The sequence below is a fragment of the Canis lupus genome, chromosome 28, assembly GCF_003254725.2.
Source record: "Canis lupus dingo isolate Sandy chromosome 28, ASM325472v2, whole genome shotgun sequence".
Taxonomy (NCBI): Eukaryota; Metazoa; Chordata; class Mammalia; order Carnivora; family Canidae; genus Canis; species Canis lupus.
In genome coordinates this window covers 14,390,695-14,411,560 of record NC_064270.1, presented here as the reverse complement: position 1 = coordinate 14,411,560, position 20,866 = coordinate 14,390,695, and the positions used below count along the sequence as shown (strand labels likewise).

The 20,866-nt window shown below is 41.8% G+C and overlaps 1 protein-coding gene across 2 annotated transcripts in view; it reads left to right on the top strand.

Moving 5' to 3' along the window:
- Positions 1 to 20,866, top strand: part of FBXW4 (F-box and WD repeat domain containing 4) — a 116,793-nt gene that overhangs the window by 43,895 nt on the left and 52,032 nt on the right. For both annotated transcript variants that reach the window (XM_025466975.3, XM_025466973.3), the window contains exons 2-5: positions 10,930 to 11,025; positions 13,966 to 14,151; positions 14,598 to 14,730; positions 19,643 to 19,737. In XM_025466975.3, coding sequence (XP_025322760.1) covers positions 10,931 to 11,025; positions 13,966 to 14,151; positions 14,598 to 14,730; positions 19,643 to 19,737 — 509 coding nt within the window. In that variant the 5' untranslated portion in view covers position 10,930. The remainder of the gene's footprint in view (positions 1 to 10,929; positions 11,026 to 13,965; positions 14,152 to 14,597; positions 14,731 to 19,642; positions 19,738 to 20,866) is intronic.

The window sequence follows — 20,866 nt, the reverse complement described above, 5'->3', positions numbered from 1 at the left end:
TGTTTCAACCAGCATTGTCCAAAGCGTTGACCATAAATATTTCCTCCTGCTTAACATCTCTTAACGTCTTGGAGAACATGCATGGTCAAGTGCCCTGCAAATATAGAACTTGACCAATAGTAGAAGGAAATGGATGTGAGTGTGAACACAGTCCTAAATCCTATATTCAGGGTTATGAATTGGAGTTATGCCTCAGTGCTTCTAAAACTTCTATGGACAACTTTGACATGTGGTACCACATTAAGGTAATTTATCTGCTCAGTTCCTTCCCTTGAGCTTCTCTAGCATAAGAATTTGGAGGCTTTGGCTGAATTCCTAAAGGTGTGGTATATTATACATCTTTAGGAAAGGACTTTGGAGCTAGAAGGTAGTGTGCCCAGGCTCCTGAAAAGCTACAGGTGTTGTTGAAAGTGTGACTTGCCAAAGGGAGAATTGTGCTTTTGAGAACTTAAGCAGTTCCAAAGCAGTATCTATCAAAATACTTATTATGTTAGACACAGGGTTCTCCCCTTTTGTGTCTTAAGACTTTTGTATGCTGTTAGAATTTTTGGTAGTACATGAAAGGATTAAAAGGTAAATTTAAAAAAAATCAAGTTTTAGAAAGTTGAAAAACCTGTATATTTATTTATTCACCATCTGGTATGTTACTGTTTGAGTAAAACTATTTACCGCCCTGACCTTTTTCTCTTATATCCTTTCATATACCTTCCTCTGAACACAAGATCTTCATCTTATTTGTAGCAAATTGGGTCATGGGCCACATTGTGGCTCAGTAGTTTGTCTGAAATCTTCAGGAAAGTGTGGATTTTAGTTGAATGAAAATAAATTCTGTAAATTGAGGTTTTATGGCACAGTTATTTAGGGTTCCTGGTATACCATTGCTTTGTAGCATGCTGGTTGGGATATACTTTTAGAAGTACTAAGAGGTTAAGACTTGATCCTGTGGAATTTATGACATATTGGACAAATGAAAAATACAGTTGCAAGAAGTTAACAGTGCCTCAGTTTGTGGTATGTTCACTCTGGGGGTTCACATAAGAGGGAGAGGACTGTTTGCTGGACTTAGGAAAGTAGAGGCTTGAAGAATGGGTGAATTTGACTAGTCCCCAGAAGAGGGAAGCAAGCATTTGTCAGGGATGAGGTAGGCTGGTGCTGGCAATCTAGGAGCAGATATGGATGTAAAAATGAATGTAGAAGAGATGGGCTTCGCTGGAGTTCACTGGCATAGTGTGGGACAATGGGAGGGGAGGCCGGTGAGTTGACATTTGAAGGCCTTTCAAGGGACAGGTCGGTCTGCTCCTTGTTCTTCTTGTGCATGGTCCTATCATCTCACTTCACCCTGGGTGTTGGGGCTATTCCACCTGTTTCCTGGCCAGAAGCGTAAGCAATTTAACACAATATGATGATTTTTCATTGATTTTTTTAAAAAAATCTAAATTGGGGCACCTGGGTGGCTCAGTCACTTGAGTGTCTAACTTCTGACTTTGGCTCCTGATCTCAGGGTTGTGGGATTGAGTCCTTTGTTGGGCTCTGTGCTGGGTATGGAGTCTGCTTAAAATTCTCTCTCTTCCTCTTTTTCTCTGCCCCTCTCTCATCTCATGTGAGCCTTCTCCCTCTCGATCTCAAATAAATAAATAAATAAATAAATAAATAAATAAATAAATAAATAAATAAATCTTAATTACATCTCCCTTGGCTGAGGCCATTGGAAGATTTAGACTAACGCAAGTGTAAGTGAAGAGTTAGAAGTTTCCTGCCTTGGGCTGTATAAATACTTGTACACTGCCACCTGCACCACCACCCTTGCCCAAGTCTTTTAACTTGGGTGTTAGCATTTAAAGAGATCCCTTAGGAGTTCTGGCCTGTCTACTAACTGCCTCCTCCCCAGCTGGGAACTGTTGGCAAGCCTGTAACTAGTGATGTTTGTACAACCAAAGACTCTACTTTGTGGTTTAAGAAGAATAAAATGGAGGGATGCCTGAATGGCACAATGGTTGATGTCTGCCTTTGGCTCAGGTCGTGATCCTGGGGTCCTTGAGTTCTGCATCTGGCTCCTTGTGGGGAGCCTGCTTCTCCCTCTGCCTATGTCTCTTCCTCTCTCTCTCTCTCTCTGTGTCTCATGAATAAATAAATAGAATCTTAAAAAAAAAAAAGGGAATAAAATGGACTGCATTAAAAAAAGAACAACAACAACAAAAAACTTGTACCTTAAAGCCAAATTCTTAGTATTGGTAGAAGAACTAGTAGATACAGGCAACATGGGGGAATATCTTCTGGAAAGCAGGGTCAAATAAATCAAGAGATAGTGCTACCAAGCCCCAAGCATCATTTTGCATAGTCCTGTCTCCCCTCCTTAGCCCAAAGTACCCTGAGATGGCCTTGTTCTACATTTGTGGACAGATGCCCTCCTTTGCCGAATTTCCAAATCAGTAGGGATTTATGCTTATGGAAGTCATGACAGTCATGCCACGGAGGTAGCATCCACAGCATCAAGGGGAACCAAACTGCAAGATGGGGCAGAGGGGGAAACTGAGCTGTGATGCAGCAGCTTCCTGATTTTAGAGACCATGCTGGTTTAAGATCTCTCCAATAGACCCTTACTTAGATCCTCCTTCACCAAAGGCATTTTTATTCAGACTAGGTTTATTTATTTGCTTTGAGTTTGGAGTGTGAGGGCAGAGAGGTGGAATGAAAGGGGACTCTAGATAACTGCCTAGATTAATTTCTGTCCCTCTGGACTCACTTGTTGCCAAGATTTTAAGGGGCTCGATAGCTAACCATGGGTGCATGCTGGTTTGTTTTTGTTTAAAATAGGTCCTGTGCCCAGGAATGCGGTCAAACTGTAATAGTGACGAAGTGCCGATGTGCTGGAAAGCTGAGAGGGAGGGGGCCAAGTGGAAAATGAGCCTGAGGCAAGAGAAGGAGTGCTGGGAAAATGGGAGTTCCACCAGGCCCACAGCCTGGTTAGAGATTCCTCCCAGCATTAACAGCCCCCATTAACAGCCTTGAGAGGGGTTTATTTACAGGACACTAATCGTTTTGGGGGGAGCACCCCCACTTTACACCAGCAAGTATGTTGGAGAGACAGTCAACCACAGAGCATCTCAAAGATGGGAACAAGGGTCCTTATTGAATTCCAAGGGGCACCTGCTCCTGTCTTCTAATCATGTCTGCTGCCTTGTTCTACTGACCCCTTTCACTGGACTGTGACAGGTCTCACAGTAGGGGGAGATGGATACCTGTTTTCAGAGAAAGATGTTTTTTGAAAACTTTTTTTTTTAAAGATTTTTAAAATTTATTTATTCATGAGAGAGAGAGAGAGAGGCAGAGACACAGGCAGAGGGAGAAGCAGGCTCCATGCAGGAAGCCTGACGTGGGACTCAATCTTGGGTCTCCAGGATCCCGCACTGGGCTGAAGACTGCACTAAACCACTGAGCTACCGGGGCTGCCCAGAAAGATTTTCTTTTATTCCTTCTGATTTTTCAGGTGCTGAAGCCAATAAGAATATACATAGGATTTGGCCACCAGCTGGGGAGACTAACCATCAAAGATGATGGAGTAGGCAAAAGGGATGAAAAAGCTGAGTTGTTACGCTGCTTTTAACAGCATGGTACTGTTTCTCAAGTCAAAGCCAAAGGGAGTGGCTTTATTTATTTATTTATTTATTTATTTGGGAGTGGCTTTAAAAAGTTGAAATTTGATTTGAAGGACCAAAGCCAAGTGTTGTAATGATGGCATCGGTTGTGGGAGAGGATACCTGCACCTGCTGTTTGGTAGCAGCTTCTAAAGTTCAACTTTGAAAATTTCTTGCTGCAGTGATTAGGCCCTCAGGGCAGTGCTTTGACCTTTAGTGAAGTGTCACCAAATAGTAGATAAGTGGCCAGAGAGATGAGAGAACTGTTGTCCTTAACCCAGTTCAAGAAATACATTGATTCTTTCCCCCTTGTTTCCTTCCTGCTGTGATCCAGAATGTTCAATTTTTGGTTTCATCTCTACCTCTTAACTTGGACCTAACTCAAGAGGAAAGGTGAGCTCCCAAGGATGTCTTCTTACATACCTGGGAGATTTGCAGATAAGATTTGACTGAGAGTCTCATCTTTCTCATTAAGAGTTCAGTTCTTTGGTCCATCCTGTTAACTGTCTTTTATTGTCCTAAGTTCTCTCTCCATCAGGTAGTGAGGCTTGCTCTCTAGCAATGGGAAACCAGGGACCGCATTCACCCAGTGGATGAATTCAGTAATTCATTTTAGCTTTAATGTGTGTACACCCAAATCCTTATCATTCAGCCCGAAAGAGGACTAATGTTTGATATTAGAAGAATAATTTCTTTCTTTTTTAATAAAAGATTTTATTTATTTGACAGAAAGAGAGCATGAACAGGGGCAGAAGGGGAGGGAGAAGCAGGATCCCTGCTGAGCAAGGAGTCCAATGTGGGGCTCAATCCCAGGACCCTGAGATCATGACCTGAGCTGAAGGCAGATGCTTAACAGACTGAGCCACCCAGGCACCCCTAGAAGAGCAATTTCTAATAATTGTAATTAAATTAGCTAGAAGAAAAATAAATGATTATTGGATTAGCTTCAGGGATGATACCATTAATCGATATTAACTCCTACATGTATTTATATTTATGTAAAAAGAATGAACCTTTTTTGTACTTACACTGTCTTTTGTTTTAGTTGTCATTTTAAAACCGCGATTGTGAGAAATACTATCGTCCTTTCTGGGGGGAAGATATTGACCATTAGAGAAGTCAGATGACCACAATTTTATAATTAGTAGGAGGCAGAACTGAGATTCAGATCCCAATTACCTAAGTGTCCATTCTGGGCTTTTCTCACAATTTCATTTAATCTATTATTTAGTTAAAGGTAAATCGAGAGACCTATCAACCCAAACTACAACAATGAATAAATGTATCATGTAAGATATATAAACTTGCTTCCAAAGCACCATCTATTCACCTGACTTGTTTATGGAGACATTATTTTACGTAGTGTCTATTCACCTCTACTTTTATAAATTTGACTTCATTTTAAAATTACCATTGCTTGCTGTGGTCATTTCCAAAATGTTTGGCCATTTCCACATTTGTCATTTCTAGAGGCAATATATTCCATTGCATGAGTATACTGTTCTCCCTCACAGACAAACATTTGGGCTACTTCCAGGTTTTAGCTCAAATATATAGCTGCAACTATAAATATCTTTGTAAAAAATATATTTTTTTGTTTTGAATTATTTCTTTGTGATTTAGTGCCCACAGTGGGAATGCTGGGTCAGAAGCTATCACTCAACAATTCTCAACAGAATTCTTCCCTGAAAGGTTATACCAGTGTGCTACCTGCAATATATAACCAAACCCAAACCTTTCTATAAAACCAAAGTCAGTTTCTGTTTTTTCCACCTAATAATAGATGTGAGGTGGCACTTTAATAATTGTTTTTTAATTTATTTATTCATGAGACACACAGAAAGAAGGAGAGACATAGGCAGAGGGAGAAGCAGGCTCCCTTCAGGGAGCCCAATACGGGACTCAATCCTAGAGCTCTGATCCTAGAACTCCAGGATCATGCCCTGAACCAAAGGCAGACACTCAACCGCTGAGCCACCCAGGCATCCCCAATAATTGTTTTAATATGCAGGTCTCTATTAATGTTGTGGGGTGCTTCATCATGTGGACATGGTGGGACTGGTCTTATCTGCTGTTGGCTATGGGTGACAGGGTATTGGAGACAGGGTGTTATTCTGGTAGATTTCTATCAGTCCCATAAATGTTTTAGAGATAAAACTTGTACCTTTAGTATTGTTAATTTTGTTTACTGTTGTAAACCTGTTGTTTTACTCTTTATTTTAAAATTTTATTTTCATTTTGTTTTCATTTTACTCCTTTTTTCTGTGCAGTATTTAAAATTTAAACACTTAAAATCTAGTTAAAATTTTAAATTCACTTTTATTTTGGGGGGATTTATTATATTGGGTTATGAGATATAATCTAAATCAGTTTTTTTCTCTATTGATACCCAGTTCTATCACCAGCATTACTATTTTAATGAGTATTTTCCTCTTCACCAAAATATTACAGTGTAGAAAAATTAGAAAGACATAAAAACAAAGAAAATTAAAACACCCAAAGTTGGCTATTTTATTTTAAATTTTTAAAAAAATTTTAATTAAAAAAAGATTTTATTTATTTATTTGTTAGTGAGACAGCATAAGCAAAGGGAGTGGGAGAGGGAAGAGAAGCAGACTCCCCACTGAGCAGAGAGCCTGTGAAGAACTCTGTCCCAGGACCCCGGGATCATGATCTGAACCAAAGGCAGGCACTTAACCAATTGAGCCACCCAGGAGCCCCTATTTTTTAAATTTTTAATTGTTCATTTTATAATTTATAGTGTCAGACCAGCACATTGGTCTGACCATTTTCTCATTGTCCCATAGCATTCCCAATAAGTGAGGGAGAATGGGACCCAATTAACTATTTTAGAATACATATTTCCCATGTTCTTTCTAGACTTGTATATTCCTTTTCCCTCCCTTCTTTATCGTAAAGTTGGAAACATGCTCTACAAACCCAACAGCACTAACGAAGTAGTGATTTCTTTCCTTATTTTAAAATTTTACTTTGTTTGATATATATTAAGTTCATTTCAGTTTGGGTTATTTCTGGCTTTCTCTTTTTAAATTGAATATCAGCCAGTTTGCTAATTGCTTATTTCCAGGGTCTTCTAATTGGATAGAGTACAGGAAGTATAATTGCCCTATCAACAAACACTTATTGATACTATGAGTAGTCATTAGGTAAATGAAAACAGTTCCTGGCACATCATAAGCAGTATATTAAATGTTAAATAAATAATCTTTAGAATTATGATCCAGAGAGATTAAAACATTCTGAATAATTTTTAAGATAGTATTCAGTTAGGTTAACTAAAATCTATTCACTATGCTGAAAGATTTTCCATAGTAAGATTTGAAATGAAAGTTTACTTTGGGGCCACCTGGCTGGCTTAGTCAGTAGAGCATGCAATCCTTGATTGAAGGGTCTTGAGTTCAAGTGCCACGTTGGACATGGAGTCTACTTAAAAAAAATCTATTTTGGTTGATCTTTTAGTCAGGAAATTGTAATAAGAAACCCCTTCCTGAACATTCATTCTCTTTAAAGTGTTTCAAAAGATATGACATGAAATCAAGGATCAAAATTTTTAAATGTCTGCATGGATAAAATGCTGTAAGAATAGAATAATAAATTGGAACAAAATTGACTATACAATGTGTAAAGAGCCTTTACAAACTCATAAGAAGAAGATCGCAGTCATCATAGGAACAGGGACAAAGGGCATTAACAGCATTTCCCAGAAGAAATGCTAATGGCTTTCAAACATATAACGAGATAATTCAGTCTTACCCATAATTAGAAAAAATACTGTACATATTTAAAAAACGGGGAAAACTTTTTAAAAAGATTTTTACTTATTTGAGAGAGAGAGAGAGTGAGTGGAGGGAAAAGCAGGAGAGAATCTTTAAGCAGATGATCTGTTGAGTGCAGAGCTGGACTCGGAGCTCAATCCCACAACTCATGAGCTCATGACCTGAGCTGAAACCAGGAGTCTGATGCTTAACTGACTGAGTCACAGAGGTGCCCCAGGAACCTTTTTTTTTTTTTTTTTTTTACACCTCTTAGAATGGCAAAGACAAAAAGAAAATTTAAAAATGTCACTATCATGAAAAATAAGGAAAGACTAAGAAACTGCTATACACCAGAGGAGATTAAGGAGACATGATAACTAAGTACAATGGGGTGAGCTAGATGGGATCTTAGGACAGGAGAAGACATTAGTGGAGAAATTGGTGAACTAATAAAATCTAGAATTTAGTTAATAGTAATGTACCAATGTTGTTAATTTCTTAAGCTTTGACATATAAATATACCATGATTATGTAAGATGTTAACAGTAGGGGTGGACAAGTGAAAGATCTGTGAGAACTCTGTACAATCTTTGCAATTTTTCTGGAAATCTAAAATTATTCTAAAATTTAAAATGTTTATTTTTTTAAGAGAGAAGAAAATAAAAGATATTCAGAAAGAAATACCCTAATATGGTATTAGAAGGGTAAATCGGTATAAACCTCTTTTGGATGACAATTTGACAGTTTCTATCAATTTCCTTTGGCCCATTCAATACCATTTCTAATAATTTTAATCTAATAATTAATAGATTCTCACACCTAAATAGAGATATAAAGATATTTGTTGCAGCAGTATTTATAATAACTAAAGTCTGGAAATCTTTTAAATGTCAATCAGTAGGTGATTGATTAAATAATGATAGAGTTACATAACAGAATTCTATGCAGCTGTTAGAATGAGATGGATCTTAGTGTATTGATACGAATTGATTCCTACGGTACCTTTAAGTAAAGAAAGTAATGAATAGAATAATATAATGTTTTTTAAATTCAAAGCGACATATGTATAAATACAGACTAATCTATATGCATCTACAGCATATATCAGAATATAGAGACTATATATAGTCACTTTTGCATTGTTAACTATTCATACTGTTGGTATGTTTTTTACCCTGTGCATGTGTCATTTTATTAATCAAAAATAGTTTAGTATACAAATAGGCAAATGAGATGAGGTCAGGATGTAGAATATTACTTATCTAGAAATGGATTAGGTATCTTCTCTTTCCACCTGCCAAAATCATCTTTTTTTTTTTTTTTTTTTTTCTGAGAGGGAAAGAGAGAGAGGAGGGAGAGAGGAAGAGAGAATCCCAAGCAGGCTCTGTGCCCAATATGGAGCCTGTTGTGAGGCTCATTCTCATAACCCTGAGATCATGACCTGAACTAAAATCAAGAATCAGACACTTAGCCGATTGAGCCTCCAGGCACCCCCAAAATCATCCTTTCTAACCTGTATCTGTTGTAATCTTGAAAACAGTACTTCATTGTTGCCTTTTAGTAGAGGGTAGTAAATGTGAACGAATAGCAGAGACTGGAAGAAATGCATGTCTCTCTCTTTTTTTCTCGAATAGACATGGTGGTTATCACTCTGTGCCTCAAGCAATATAACTTTATTGTCCAATGGAGCAGGCCAGGGAAACACACAGGAACTATGGGGCCTAAAATGAAGTTTTCAAATTCTTGCCCATAATTTCAAAATTCTGTCTAAATGTGCATTTTCAGAGGGGCTTTGAGCTCTTCTTCCTATCTCCTACCACTCCAAGCCAGTCACAAACCATGTCATTCCTGTTGCTGGTGTACTCCCTTATCTCTTACTGCTCAAACTTTCCTCACCCAGAAAGTCCTTTTGAGACTCTAAGTATTTTCTTAAATGAAAAATTTAAAACATAAAAGTTGGATGAAATGTACTGTTATAACTCATATACCCACAACCTAGAATCTATAGTTAACATTTTACTGTACTTAAATTTCAAAGTGAGTTGCAGATACCAGTACACTCCACCTGTAAACACTTCAGCATGCATGCATATAATTGACTGGTATATATTAGTTTATGGGTTTTTCCATTTAAGAAAAATTTACATACAGGGATGCCTGGGTGGCTCAGCGGTTGAGCATCTGCCTTTGGCTCAGGGTGTGATCCGGAGTTCCAGAATCGAGTCCCACATTGGGCTCCCTGTGAGGAACCTGCTTCTCTTTCTACCTATGTCTCTGCCTTCTCTCTGTGTCTCTCAGGAGTAAAATAAAATCTTAAAAAAAAAAAGAGAAAAATTTATATACAGTGAAATGCTCAAATCTTAAGTGTATCATTTGGTACATTTTTTTCCATTTGGTGCATTTTTTGACAAATGAATACACACCCTTGTAACACAAATCCCTTTAAGATTTTTTTTTTAATTTTTATTTATTTCTGATAGTCACAGAGAGAGAGAGAGAGAGAGGCAGAGACATAGGCAGAGGGAGAAGCAGGCTCCATGCACCGGGAGCCTGACGTGGGATTCGATCCTGGGTCTCCAGGATCGCGCCCTGGGCTAAAGGCAGGCGCCAAACCGCTGCGCCACCCAGGGATCCCCCTTTAAGATTTAGATATAGAATGTTACTCCAGAAAGTTTCTGCATGTTCCTCCCTAGTCAATCCCCTTCCCAGTGATAGGAGTCCCAGTGGTAATCACTGTCCTGATTCTTCCACCATAGATTAGTTTTTCTCAAATTTCATGTGAACAGAATCATACAACATGAACTCTTTTGTGTAACATTTCTTTCACTCAGCATGATGTTTTTGAGAGTGACCCATATTACTGTGTATATCAGTAGCTCTTTCCTTCTTACTGCTGAGTAGCATTCCATTAGATGAATATATACCATGGGGTATTTGCTGCCGGTATGTGTGTGTGTGTGTGTGTGTGTGTGTGTGTGTATGTATACATTTCCCCCCAGATGGTGGTGTGTATATTAATTTTGGTGAGCAAAATTTAAAATTTTGATAAAGTCTCATTTATTAGACTTGACTTTTATGCTATTGCTTTCTGTGTCTTAAGAGACCTTTGCCTAGCCCCAAGCTGCAGAGATCTTTTGATATATTTTCTTCTATCAGCTTTATAGTTTCAGATGTTATGTTTAAATCTATTTTGAATTAGTTTTTGTGTTTGGTGTGAGGCTGGAGTCAGAGTTCATTTTTTTCCCTTATGGATAGCCAGTGGTCCCAACCCCCTGTTATCCTGTCTCCATTAGATTGCTTTGGCATCGCTGTAGACATTTTGTAATAGGCATGCTGTTCTCCTTGGCTTTCTTGGTGGTCCTAGTATGGAGAGAGAAAGTTATTCCTTTCTGATGTCCTAACCCCATCACTTAATCTAGATATATTCTAGATACTCCTGAGTTCTGACTCATAAACCTATGAAATTTTCTCTGGCTGGCCTGAGTTGTGACTGGATTATCTGTTCTGTCTGGATACAGGATGGCCAGTGTCCCCGTGAAGGAACGGGTGAAGGTATCTCAGAACTGGAAGTTGGGGCGCTGCCGAGAGGGGATTCTGCTAAAGTGGAGATGCAGGTAAGTAGCTTCTTGACTCTTTTAAAGCTACCTGGGACAGAAAAGCATGCTGGGAAAAAAATTCTGGTCCTAGCTAGAGTGTAAATGTGCCTTGTCTTGAGTGGTGTGGCGCTGGTGATCCTTTAGACATCACAAAGGGGGCATCAAAGGGACAGCTTTTTTTTTTTTAAACTTGTAAAAATTACCAAAAAATGTATTTTATTATAATAAATTCCACATTTTTATGATTAGAAAAATAACAAATGTTTATAGTAAGGATTTGAAAAAATAAAAAGTTTAAAGAAGAAAATAAAACTTCCTTATAATGCTACCATTTAGAGGTAACCATTGTTAATATACCTCAGCAAAAGAAATAAATGAAGCCAGCATTTCAACCCATCTTGTTCTTCAGTTATTTTTCTTTAAATCTACTCTACGGAGTTATGCCTTCACTCCTGGTGTCCATTAGCCTTCTGCCCAGCTTTATTAAGAAGGCAAAAATAGGACCTAAAGGTTTAGCTATAGATATTACAGGAGGTAAAGCTCAGAACTACTAGGAAATTTAGACAGTGGCTTTGGACTGCTAATGCCACAAATTGTATACCTCACTGATGCTACATTATTTCATAGTTGTCTTCAACTCCCTACCAAAAAAGTGCTCTTGTTGATTGGTCAGAATGGTTAGGGAACTTCATAGTTCCCAACCTTATTCCAGGTTAACCTGCACAGACAGGCTTCTCCATCTGACAGCCCTGTCTCTCTTGCTGTGTCTAGTTTTCCGCTGCTTTTACAGGTGATGGTTGCTGTGAATTATGCGGGAGTATTGGTGGTGTCAGTGGTGGTGATGGTAAAGAAATGACTAGGGAGAAAGATGGGTTTTTATGGTGAAAAACTTTACCCTCTGCTTCCTACTTTTGCCTTTTAATACCGGAAAGTAGAGTTTGTTTTTCTTTTCTTTTTTTTAGAGTTTGTTTTTCTATCAAGGTTTTGTCCCTGACATCTTTTTTGGGGATGGTTTCAAAGCAGTTTGGCAAATAAACACACAAAGCAGTTACCAGGCTGCCCTGGGATTCTCCACTGTTCACCTGGCATGAACCTGGTTTCTTGTCCTAGGCAAATGGCTGTTTACCAGATGGCTCTAAACACATGCATTCCAACCTCTTCTGCTCACTCCCCACTTGAGTGTGCCACAAACTGTGCAAGGGGATGTTGAAGAGGGAAGTGCATAATGAGTGAGAATGTAGGCATCTATATACATACGCTCTATACATGTTCTATAGAATGTATGCACACCCCTTGTTAAAACCTCCTGAGCAGAAACTCAGCTACTACAAGGTCTAAGCTGCATTTAATGGCCCGTCAAGTCAATTTGCAGAACTTTTCCACATTCCCATGACGCTTGTATTAAGGAGTCTGGAGAAGAAACACAGCCCAGTTTGCTCAGACAGGCTTGGCAGCAGGAGATGGTGTCTCTGTTAATGTGGATGAATCAGCTGTCCCTTTGCTTTGCTTGGGATCTGGTAGCTCCAGAACTCCTGCATAGAGTAGGACATGTCTGCTGGGATGTCTACCTTGGGCAAGGGGCTTAGTCCCCACCAGAGAGCCCGGCTCTGGCAGAGCCTCCTTCTCTTCCCTCCCCCTTTCCCCTCCCCCTTCCCCCTTCCCTTCCTCTTCTCCTTTCCATTCCATTTTATTTATTAATTTGTGTGTGTGTGTGTGTGTGTGTGTGTGAGAGAGAGAGAGAGAGAGAGACACTATGGTGGCGGTCGGGGGGAGGAGCAGAGGGGAAAGGACAAGTAGACTTCACACTGAGCGGAGCCTGTCTCATGACCCTGAGATCATGACCTGAGTTGGTCACTTAACCGACTGAGCCACCTGGCGCCCCTGGGAGAGTCTTCTTAAGGCTCACTCTGTGCTGCAGGACTGGCCTATGTCTTCTTTTTTTTTTTTTTTTAAGATTCTATTTATTTATTCATGACAGACACAGAGAGAGAGAGAGAGAGAGAGAGAGGCAGAGACACAGGCAGAGGGAGAAGCAGCCTCCATGCAGGGAGCCTGACATGGGACTCCATCCCGGGACTCCAGGATCACACTCCAGGATCACACCCCAGGCTGAAGGCGGCTAAACCACTGGGCCACTGGGGCTGCCCTGGCCTGTGTCTTCTAAGCTTTCTTCCTCCTGCCAGACTATAGAGGGAATCTTTAACTATTTGCGGATTTCTCTTATCAGCTGCTTAGGAGAGCTGACTATTTCTCTGGAGTCCCCACACTGTAGAGGACTGCTGCAGAGTTGTGCTTTCCCACTGCCCCCATATACCCTATAATATAATGCAGGTATCCCCTGTGAGGATCTAGATAACTATCCAGGACATTAGCATCCTTTCCTAAATGGCCTTCTTCCTTTCACTTGCAAATGACCCCTTTGCTCTAGCAGGATTACGGAATGGGGCTTCTTGAGGTTCACTCTTCTCTTTTCTCCATCTGCTCCTTTGGGGAAGAGGTATGTGTGGGAGCCTTGGAACCTCACAACTTATCACTTAACACTTCAAATCATGGAAGATGCAGAATGAAAGACAATCACTTCATCTAGGTGGAAGATTTCTTTTTAACCCTCTCTGTGCTGCAGTCATTGAATTCGCCCGAGTTCTGTTTACCTACAAGAAGTCTATGCCAGTAATTCAGGTCTTAAGCACTCTCTAATTAACAGTGATATTTTATTGTTCTTCTAGTTCTAACTCCCCTTTAGAAAATCCAAAGACTAGGTTACCATAAAGCTCAACTCTCTAGTTTTCTGAGGGTAGCCTAAGAGTAGGTAATTTTGAAGGAGAGGAGGGAGGTAAAGGCATAGCCACGCAGGTTGCCCTCACTAAGTTGGGGGATCAGTCGGCCTCTCCAAAGACTGGAGTTGGGTTTTCATGCTGTATCTTGATGATCCTTAAATTGTGTTTTACATCTCTTTAGTCAGATGCCCTGGATGCAGCTGGAAGGTGATTCTCTGTACATATCCCAGGCTAATTTCATCCTGGCCTATCAGTTCCGCCCACATGGTGCCAGCTTGAACCGTCGGCCCCTGGGAGTCTTTGCTGGGCATGATGAGGACGTCTGCCGCTTCGTGCTGGCCAACTCACATATTATCAGTGCAGGAGGGTAAGTGCTTCAGGCTGCTTCTTCCTTACATTCTTCGGGGAATTTCTGCTTGCCTGCCTCTGACTTCTCTCTCTCAACTCCACAGGGATGAGGAGGGAGACCCTAAGAAGAGGGAGTGGTGTTTTTTGTTTTTGTTTTTCCATTTGAAGCAGAGAGATTTAGCAAAGGCACTTAATAGGGTTAGCTGGAGAAGGAAAACAGAGCCCTTAATGAAAAGTGAAGCTGGTTTTGATACTCTCACAGGGGGAATTTCTTATGTCTCTCCGTTTGTTCAGCCTCAAGTGTACTGAAGAAGTAGAGGTATCTGAGAGCTCAGCGCCTTGTTGAGCTGAATTGCCTAAAACAGCAAATTTGGACATCATTGAAGACTCAGGCTGCTTTGTAGCCTTGTTCTCTTCTGACAGAATAATTGGCTACTGGGGGTGGGCTCCCTATTTCTCTCCTAGAGATGGGAAGATTGGCGTTCATAAGATCCATAGCACCTTCACGGTCAAGTACTCGGCTCATGAACAGGAGGTGAACTGTGTGGATTGTAGAGGGGGCATCATTGTGAGTGGCTCCAGGGACAGGACGGCCAAGGTGAGTGGTCTCCCCCTTATGTACGGTTATTCCCTCCTGTCTATAGGGAGTGGGGTAGGAGAGGGTGGATAGGGCCTTGAGTCTTGGGATTGGCTGAGGGCATTGGGTGGGTGGGTGGGGGGGGCGACATGATAAAGGACTTACTTATGTGCCTCTGGCATGCAGCTTGCTATGCCAGGCCATGTCCCTGCCAGCTGGCCTGAGAAAGGAGTGGACAGTGGCTGGGAAGCTTGCCACTCACTTGAAATGTGGCGTGAACTCAAAAACAGAGGGCCTGGCCAGCTTTTCCTCCCTGTGCTGAATTTCCTCAAGTTTGTGGGTTGAGTTCTGACCCCAATATTTTATTTTAAAATCTCCCTCCTTTTGCTTGCTCTCTGTTTAGGGAGGTTAATTTTTCACCACCTTGTTTATAAGCAATCAGGCTGATAATTAAAATGTGTTTTTACTGCTTCTCTGGAGAGTGATGTGGTCAGTAAGCAGTAGAATGATGAGGAGAGAAGGGCGTTTTTGGGTGCATCATTGCCAAACTGCCTGGTCTATAGTCCGTCGTCTGCCAAGGCAAAACAGAGTGAAGCCGATGAGCACTGTGACCCCTGCTTTATGGACTCTGCTCACCCACATTTGAGTCCAACAGGCCTCCACCCTCGAGACAGAGAAGAATGTCTTTCTCTATCTCTGTGTTCGGCAGCCTTGGGCAGGGCCTGCACACACCTGGTCCTTTGGGGCTGCCATGGGAACCTTGCTGACAATTTGGTTGAGGTGCAGGAGGCCCATAGTATGGGAAACTCCATAGTGTCACCAGGAATAAAATGCCTGTTGGTGTCAGCAAATGAGCCTCTAGGATACCTGGGGAGGGTCTCAGGTGAGGGAAGTTGCAGTTTTTACTCACTAACTTTTCTGCTTCCATGTACCCTTCAGTGATTACTCCTTCATAGAAAAATGCCACCAATTTATATAAAAAGAAGGGCTATATATATGTTACCTTCTACTTATGGAAGTTTCTCCTCCCTTTGGTCTTTTCTCCCCTTACACTTTGTGTTCTGTCTGAGAGACATGCACAGCATCACAGGAGGCCAGAGAGAAATCCAGAAACACTTTTGAACCAACTCAGAAACTGAATTTCCTATTGCCTGTTTCCCCCACCCTATAACTTCAGGTTTCTGATTGGTCACTGTCTTCATACTATTCCTTGCAAAGAGACTGGCCTTAACCAACTGTACTGCTCAGAAACCAGTTTGGGTTAGAAATCATTTTGGATTGTGTGACCTAAATATTCCCATCTCTTCTGGCATCTTCCTGTCATGCTGCAAGTCCCTCCTCCACCGCCCCTCCTTTTCAGTGATATGTCTTTCTTCTCTCCTGTTCTCTGTGGTCTGACACCCAGAGCAGCATACGGACTAAGCTTTGTGACCACACGTAGCCGTTCAAGGGGATGGGCTGCTTACATTCAAAGGATAGCGATTTTATTTGGGATATTGGGTTAGTTTCATGTTTTAAGTCCTGACTCAACCCTATTTGGTGGACTCAGTTTTTTTTTTTTTTTTTTTTTTTAGCATTAAAGTAGGTACTTTCTAATTCCAAAATTATCACCACAGCACATCCGGTTCCTTTTGAGGATTTCTTTGAAGTCAGTGAAAGAATTCTTCCCCACTCCGGCTCTTCAACTCTAGAAAGCTGGCCTGCTATTCTGGGGCTCCCCATTGACCTCCAGGCCAACTCATCTTTGCAGATTTCTGGGTGCTGCTTCTGCTCCCTCTGTGTCACTGCCTCTGCCTCCAGCTGCCTTTATCTTCCTGACCTGTTTTCGCATTACCCATCCACTAGTCTTCTATAACCAGCCCTCCATTTCTTGTCAGCGGCTTCTGCAGCTCCACAGCTGCTTCTGTAGGCTTCTGATACACCCCAGCCTACGTGAGAACTTAGTCATGTTTGCCTGGAAACATCTCTAGCCTGTTTGTTGGGAGTTCCCCCAAATACGTACTGCGTTTTAGGAAAGTGATTTGTTTTAGTGGGGTGAAAGGAACGAAAATGTTTTCTCCATAAGACTTCCAGAGTTAGAGACTGCTCAGGGAACCTTCTTCCTCCCTCCTCCCCACCCCTACTTTCAAACTTACCCTGACTTAGTTTGGATTGCCCCTCTGGGCTTTGGTGAGGCCAGCTCCATCCTGTGATGTGATAGGAATGTAGGAGTGTTCTCAGTGGGCCTGGGCTGGTCCTGACCATTCTTTCATTATCTCTTTATTTCTCTGTTCTTCCATTCACTTAAAAGTGCCTACTGTATGCAAGACATAAGTGTACACGGCACGAGGGCTCTTCAAAGGTGAGGAAAAGATAGCTTTTCTTCTTCAGGCAAGCTGAGACATGCATGCAGTGGCTCTGAAGCTGATGGGAAGTGGCCAGGACTGTGAAGTGTAAGGCTCTAGGGAGAGGGCCAGAAAGTTCAGAGGGTGGAGAGATCACATCTGGCTTGAAAGGGGAGACTTTATGAAGGAGGGAACATTTGAACTTGTTGGTTTTTCCTTCTTTTAGTTATTTTTCAATGCAGAGACTTGCTTATTTGTATACAAGTAGCCAGGAATGATGCTAAAAGCACTTTACATTTGTTCATTTTCTCCTTTTCTCTAGGAGAATTGTTTCCCCACATAATTATGCTCATAATATACTTTGCATACCCAATATACCCAACTGTATCTACTTTATAAGGTTTTCTATTATTATTACAAATTATTTGTAAGTGTCATCTTTAATGGCACAATAAGCAAGAAGAACCACTGTTATTGAATGCCTAATACCTGCCAAATGCTGTGCTGCCATGTTAGGTGCTTGGCATTTCTGCAGCCCTCTAAAGAGAGGTATTATTTCCTGTTGTACACATGAATAAACTGAGGCTAAGAAGCCCTGAAATATCCCTGAGATCAGAGATAATAAATCACAACTGGGTTCAAACCCAAATGTGTCTGATTCCAAAGCCCACACCTATTCTTCCTGCAACCGTCAGCTGTAGGGGATATATTTATTTATGTATGTATGTATGTATGTATGTATGTATGTATGTATGTATTTACTTACTTACTTACCATACAGGCTTTTCTTTATTTTAGAATTTTTATCTTAGGGTAGAGTCTCAGCAATACTTACTGGGCGTAAGGCTTTGGTGGTTTTAAAGGTCTTGTTATATGTCATCAACTGCTTTTTGAAAGGACTATATAAATGTCCATTTCTGCTGAGTTATATCTTTTCCAGGGATGGGTTTTTTTGGATCTGACCACTGAGGGTAAAGGTGTGATCAACATATTGTTGTCAACTCCTATCCCTCAGGTGTCACAACCCTCAGGTTTCTGGTGGATGGTGTGCTGCTGGGGCAGGACAGGAGGGCCACTTTCCCAACATCATGCTCAGCATTGGCAGCAAGCCTTCTGAGCCACTCCCGGACACCAGGAACCTTAGCCTGTGATTTGCAGGCTGTGATTGGGGTTGTTGATGAGTTCAGGACTGGGGTTGGTGCCATAGATTTTGTAATCCTTAGTGTCTCCTCACCCTCCGACCTGCTAGGGAGTTGGCATGTCAGAAAAGGCAAACCTCTCTTCCAGGCTGGGAATGTCTGAAAGAAGACATTAGAAGTACATCTAGTTACTAGCAAAGTGGCCTGGCTGTAGATACAGAAGAGTAAGCCAGAATCAGGGCACTCCAGGGAAGCTGTGGTATTTACCTTTGTTTTCTGCCTTTTCTTGTTCAGGATCTTCTTGTTAGGTTGACTTTTCCTTTTCTCTATGTTGGAAGTAACTCATGCCCTCCTCCCCCTGTCATGCATAACACAAAATCTTAAAACACTTTTTCCTTTTATAGGGAAGAGATGTCATGTGACCCTAAGAAGGCAAGACCACCCCCACTCCATCACCTGCCCCTTAAACTCGAGGAGTGTTTCCTGAAAGTTCTTCCATCTAAGGTCCTGCCTGGCTTTTGTGTGTTCCCCTTATAGCACTGCAGGGACCTTGAGAGGTCAGTGATCCATCTGGCAGCCTTAGAATCCCTCCTTGGCTGCTGTCTAGGACAGCCCTGTACATTTGAGGCTTCCTTTCTGTTTGGTTAGAGGCTTATTTCCCCGAGTGTGTCATCTGGGGTTGGGTGAGGTGAGGGGGGCCATGTGCTTAATGGAGATTTCTAAATGCACTGGCCTCTGAGGGCTCCCTGAGTGTTGATTAGAGCTAAGCCCAGAGTGGCTGCTAATGTACATTCCTGACTGATAGGGACCAGATAACGTGCTCCAAGCAATATTTTTAACCTGTAGGAGATATGGAAGCTTAAAAGAGTTAAGCTTTTCTGCTACTTTTGGTGACACTAGGTGCTAAATTCCCTGCTGACATGAATAGCGCTGGATCCTGGGCATTATCAACAAACAAACAACAACACATCACCTTTGTGCTTTGAAGCCTCTCTTCTTCTTCCATTCTTTCCTTCCTTTGTATCTTTCTTTTTACTTCTCTCTCTCAATTCTGCTCTAGTTCTGTCTTTGTTCCCCCATACTGTGCCTTGATCTTCCTCTTCCTCCCAACCTCCCGAAGGAAAATCTGGGTGAAAGACAGGAAAAAGGAAAAACCCCAGCCACAAGAGAGGCGAGCTCCACCCACTCACCCTGCTTAGTCAAGTCATAGCTGAAGAGTGTGGAGCTTCGGATTCCCTGGTATAAAATTGGGTGGTGAAGAAGGGCTCTCAGGTGGACGTTAAGAGGGTGGTTTGGACTGGGAGTCAGGTAGGTTAGCCAGAGGCTGGGGAGGCTCCTCTGCTCATATTCTGAGCTCAGCATATACAAGACAGAAAGAAAAGAAGTCTCCACCACCGCCCCCCACTCTCGACACTCACCCCACATCCCCATTTCAGGCAGTATTAAGGAGAGCATCTCTTCTGTTTCCAGGTGTGGCCTTTGGCCTCAGGTCGGCTGGGGCAGTGCTTACACACCATCCAAACTGAAGACCGAGTGTGGTCCATTGCTATCAGCCCATTACTCAGGTAAGGGAGACACTTTTGGATATGGTTTTGTCCTGTATAATAATGCTTTTATTTCATGAGGTTGGGTGGGTGAGAAAATCTTCCACCTGTATATTCTAGGTTGCTTTGAGCCTGTCTTCTGGAGATTTTGAAAATCCTTCAGAGTCTTGAGGTCTGTGGTTCACTTCATATATGCATGAGGTGGGGGCTGACTTCCTAGGCATCTACCCCAGAAATGTGAAGGAAAAGATACTGTTAAGATGTCAGTGAATCAAGCTGGTTATAAGAGTGCCCCTTCTGGAGCATATGCCTTCTGGAGTTGCTTCCAAAGCAGAGGCCTGTTAGCACTCCTGTTGGGAGAGCCAACCTGCTCTCACAACACATATCTGTGGTTTGTTCCTCTTGGAAAATGTCTTTTGGAGTATCCCTTACAGAGTTGAGTCATCAGGAGAGACATGGGGCCTGTGTCCAATTGAGCCCTCATCCAAAGACATGTATGTTGGCTGGATTGATAATTGTATCAGAAGTGCCAAATTTTTTATGGTAGCTTTACCTTACCCTTTGACCTGTTATTCTTGAGCCTTCCCTGTAAATGAGTGAGCTTTGCTTTCTGACTTCAGCTTTCTAGGCTTTCTTATACTAAGGCAGAGCCTCTCTCATCCCCAGCAGGGTACATAGACTCTCTCCTGCACCTGCTGTCAGTGTTTGTTTTTCTAGGGTCTTCCCTCACTTCCTTCACCCCTCACTCCTCACCCAAGTGATCAACGGCAAAGCTGTAGGGCTGCCACCCTCCAACACGGGGCTTAAGTCAGTCACTAGTTTTACGAGAGAGTTGATTCCCCCCTGCCTTCCCCCACAAGACCCCCTTCAGCCTCCTTCTCACTCTATGGAGCCTGCACCCCTCCTCCTGCCCCCTTGTACAACTCCCTTTCAAATTTTTTTCTTTCTAAAGAATTAGAGCCGATTAGCCACGTCATTAATTCTTCAATTTGACGGCTGATATAGCAGGACCTGAAACACATTGCTGACCCCAGAGAATGGAGACCCCGTTCCTTAACATATTGACGATGGGAGAAGTTAATTAAAATTCCACAGAGTGGAGGTGTCGGCTAACCTATAAACCTGTCGCTGTTCAGAACAAATCATTCTA